The 4708-nt window shown below is 38.2% G+C and overlaps 1 protein-coding gene across 1 annotated transcript; it reads left to right on the forward strand.

Annotated features, from left to right (window-relative positions):
• The first annotated feature begins 883 nt into the window (after positions 1-883).
• LOC115018154 (claudin-8-like) lies at positions 884-1951 on the forward strand. The gene has a single exon (XM_029447008.1). The coding sequence runs from the start codon at positions 884-886 to the stop codon at positions 1949-1951; it is 1068 nt and encodes a 355-aa protein (XP_029302868.1).
• Positions 1952-4708: the final 2757 nt, after the last annotated feature.

Genomic DNA, 4708 nt, shown 5'->3' on the forward strand with positions numbered 1-4708 from the left:
AGAATTTGCAAGTCACTTTGAAGTTTTCTAGTTCATTTCCAGGTTGATCCAAGCAGTGAAGTATATTAGCTCTTAAACCATTACATCAGCACATTTCATTTTCAGTGAGTTTAAAAGCAAGCTGCATCTGTAGAATCTCAATTTATAAAACACTGCATGTAATGACAGTAAAAGTACATTTCACTGATGCTTCAAACTAAAAAAAGATTTTGTTAATGTAAAGAAAATGTTGTCTTTCTCCATTGTTGCTTAACTTATCAAAATGAACAACTTGTTTGTACAAGTTATGTCTTCTACATGGAGATAATATGAATATTTTACATTGAGATTTACAAAGCTGTATTTGTAATATACTATATTATTAACTACTCAACAATCAAACTGTGTTTGGACTGTATGATGTGAGCTCCCTCTCTGTTTCCCACCTTGAAAGTCATCTCTGCTCTCCTGTGGTCAACAGAAGTACTGGAGCTTATTTGCTACATTGTCCTGTATATTTGTTTGCTTCTGAATTTTTAAATCATATATAATTATAGAGAATACAAACACTGCAAGTGATAAAAACTTTTTGAAGTTGTGAGCTGTTTTTGGTATATCTTGTTGTTTAGTGTTTACTGCTGGAGAAGCTGATGGCACAGATATAACACTATTGCTTGAGCAACTATAAACACAAAACAAGTAGACGTCCGCTTTACCCCCATAGCTCTGAGCCAACCAGATGACAGCAAAGCATCTATCCCATAACAAACCACCTCTTACAGCATACAAACTGCGTCAGATGAGAAGATCCTCGCTGCCTTAGACACGTCTCCAACTCAAAGCATCACAATTTATTGTCAACCTAATCTAATTTGGATATAGCTGAACTCTTGTAGACTGCGCAATGCTTCAAGGTGTTTCTGAGATAGTAGCAATGTGTGTCGGCCTGATTGGGCTGATCGGGGCAGCGGCTACTACAGGTTTGCCCATGTGGAAGGTGACAGCTTTCATTGGGGAAAATATAATTGTGATGGAAACCCGCTGGGAAGGCTTGTGGATGAACTGCTACAGACAAGCCAACATCAGGATGCAGTGTAAGGTGTACGATTCCCTGCTGTTTCTACCCCCGGATTTACAGGCAGCCAGGGGTCTGATGTGCTGTTCTCTGGCCTTGTCGGGGCTGGGGCTCCTTGTGGCTATGGCAGGAATGCGGTGTATATCCTGTGTTCGGGATAATGATCGGGCTAAGACCATCATACTGATGGTTGCAGGTGGTATGCAGTTCTTGGCCTGTATCTGTGTCTTTATCCCCGTGTCATGGACAGGTCATGTCATCATTCGAGATTTTTATAATCCTTTGCTAATTGATGCCCAGAGGAGGGAGCTGGGAGAGGCACTCTACATCGGTTGGGTGACCGGCGGCTTTCTTTTCGCCTCAGCCATGTTGTTCCTCTGCCGTCGTATACCCTCAGACAAAGGCTCATTCGACATGTACAACCAAGCCAACTTGCTCAGTTACAAACCAGCAGCCAACAAGCCAACTCTAATGAGGTATCATCCCATCTCGAGTGTTCCCAGCCTCCGATCTAATGCATACCATCCTTCTCTGCGGAACAACGGCTATGTTGGACAACAACTTGCAACGCCACTGCAAAACATCCCTCAAGTGATGACAAGGGATGTCTATAATCCCGGTCTGCCTGAAAATGAGTCATTGTTATATCAAGCTAGCATGGCTCACCATTCCTCCATGCGGAGCTCTAACCATGTTGGGAGTTTGTATACACCAGGCAACTCCTTATACATAAGCCAAAACACCCCGCCACATTCACTGACTTATATCAGCAATCCTACTGCGTCCTACCAGTCCAGTTTTTATCCGGTTCCACACACTCCTGTGTTCATAGGATATAAAGCATCAAGGACACAACCGGAGTCTTACAGTGGGAGCAGTGCTGGTGTATACATATAAACACAAATCGTGAGTGGGTTTTTATTAGCTGGTTAAACTTTAAAGATAAAAAAGCAGTATGCTTTTATAGTTTATCATCACAAGCTAAATTAAACTAAGTGGCAAGATGAAGGTAAATGATGTTTTCTCTGTATAGGATTATCCTGACTAAATAGCGTGTTTATCTATTAATACACTTTTTTTAGAATTTGCATTGTGCAAAAAACAATATATGGGTAGTATGATCAAGTTGAACATAACTGCTGTTGTAAGTGTAAATATAAGTCACATTGTGCCTTTTTCATGAAGCCCTGGTTCGGGTTTACATTCCCAAAATAGACAGAATTAATCCGTTTGGAAAATCAAAGCCTTATCTTTTGCATATTTGTATCCGTTTGTTCATTATATCTTTATATGGTTATAATTGTATGTGATTTAGTATGTTTTGTATTTGATTGTGTTTTACTAATGAAATAATTTACTTATTAGTTATAGTTTGTTGTATTGTATGAGCATTAGATGAACATTTTGAGTGACATGTTTAGTGGCAGGTCCAGTTTGTAGCGTGCAGCAGTTCATTCACCAACTTTGGTTTTGTGTTGAATGTTTATGTTTCCCTAGGGAGCAGCATATTTCCAAATATTATCATCATCATCATAATTATAATGCCAATAATAATAAATGATGTGTATATAGCCCTATGATGCCAACCTGTTAAGAATGTTTCCCTAGGATCGACCATCTCTGTTGTTGTATAGAAATAAAAAAGTAAAATAAACAAATTATTGTCACAGATAAATTATGTTAGAATTATGTTCAGAAATTAAAATATCACAAAATACCTTGCGATAGTGGTAAAGTTGTTTTAAAGCCTATTCTTGGTGTGAAATTGGGTCTGAAGACCAAATAGTTTACTGTCAAACTATGTATTAATGTGAAAACCTGAATGGGTCTTCACAGACACAGATAAGAGCTATTAAAATATTTCAATATATAAATATGTCTTTGATCAACAACAGCCAACACTTCATGGGTTGTCATTATTGCTTGATAGTTAATGGCCTGAACCAACCGTGGACACTGTCATTATTCTCCACTAGATGACACCAGAGAACGTGATGAGTATCCTAAACCCTGAGCACCCTGCAATCATCCCGACTCACAGTGCAGGTGTCAGAGGGATAATGCCCACTGCATTTCATTAGCTGAATTGGAACAATTTATACATTTAAAACATAAAAACCTGGTTAGGCTACAGGCTGTATAGGTAAATAATAAACCTAGTAGAGTGAGTACTAAAAGCGGGTTTCTGATTTTAAGACAAGATGGTCATATTCTGTACGCTACTTGATTTAGAGTTTAACCAACTTTTACTTTTACTTTTTCATTTCCAGTAGAGACTTCAAATTGTGCAGCACCTTTTGATCAAATATTTCTCCCAGAAACTGCAAATTGAGGATATTCTTACAGTCAGACTGATGTAAAAAAAAAAATCTCGATTCACACACTCTTTTTGCTAATTTCTGGGGAATTAAATAATAGGGAGATTACACTAATCTCAAGAAACTAATCAAACACCCCTAGTGCTTCTGCCTTGCTCGGGGAGCAGTGGGTGCAGCATTAGCACCAGTTGCTGATCGGGGCAACTGAGCAACCAAGATAACTTTTTAACGTCTATCCCAAACCACTCAAGGTAATGTGAACACATTTTATTTTACTATGAGACTGTGTGAGATAAACAGTTTGAGGTAGTTAATCTTCAAGGGAGCGCCACAAACCAGTTTGAAGATTAGATTTGCGTTTCCATCAGGACTGGAGCAAAGATTTAATCATTCCTCGGTGTACCAAAGCAAAGACGTTGTCGAGGTCGAATGTTGCCAGCTTTGTAGTTAATCTTCAGGACGTATCCATGTTTGCGGATTAGTGGCTTGGCTGTGCCCTCAATTGAGCGCCTGCACGGGAGGGATGCTCAGCTTTGTCAAGTCAGCCAAGACAGCACGAGTGAGACCGGAAACATGGTAGGCTTGATTTCATAATAAAAGCATTCCAATGATCGGTATATTAGGTACTAATAGACATATGAAATAAAATCATCCAAACATTTAAATAGAATATTTTCATGACTTGAGCCTTGGAGAAGGAAAAATGATCATAAGTAAGACATGTTAAATTGAATATGGGAATTAAGTGTATATAGGGAAAAGTAGGGATAATGTAAGACTAAGATTATTGAATTCAATAAATAAATAAATAAATACGAAATGCACTGGAAAAAGTCTAATTAATGGTCAATAAACAAATAAGATAAAAATAATATTTAATGGGAAATTATTTATAAACACTAAAATAGACAAACAACTAGGTCTACAGTGTGATGGTCTGCAGCAAAGTTCTGTTAAAATAAAAATGTAAATCCTGAAATATATGCAGCCTATTTAAATATGTATATTTTCTGAATTGTCTCCACACGGTTGCCAATTCACCTTTTATTTTGAAAGAGGTAATCTGAATCGGTAATTTCCATTAATGCAAGCTTGACAGGAGGAGCCCGGCGCACGGTGCTCCTCCTCAGTTGCAGCCTACAATTCAAGTGTGAACCAGAAAGAAAAAAAACACATGATAAGAAGGATGTCTGGACAGTGAATATGGGAATCAAAACCTTACTGGCACATAAAGGATTTTAGAATGGGAAAACTGGAGTTGTTTTGATCAGTGACGGCTGCAGGTGTGTGTTTTTGTTTAGTTTTTTCCTCATCACAATGTGTGAGGGATGGATGC

The sequence above is a fragment of the Cottoperca gobio genome, chromosome 13, assembly GCF_900634415.1.
Source record: "Cottoperca gobio chromosome 13, fCotGob3.1, whole genome shotgun sequence".
Classification (NCBI taxonomy): Eukaryota; Metazoa; Chordata; class Actinopteri; order Perciformes; family Bovichtidae; genus Cottoperca; species Cottoperca gobio.

Coding starts and splice junctions, on each gene's coding strand:
- LOC115018154 (XM_029447008.1), top strand. CDS start 884: ATGCTTCAAGGTGTTTCTGAGATAGTAGCAATGTGTGTCGGCCTGATT.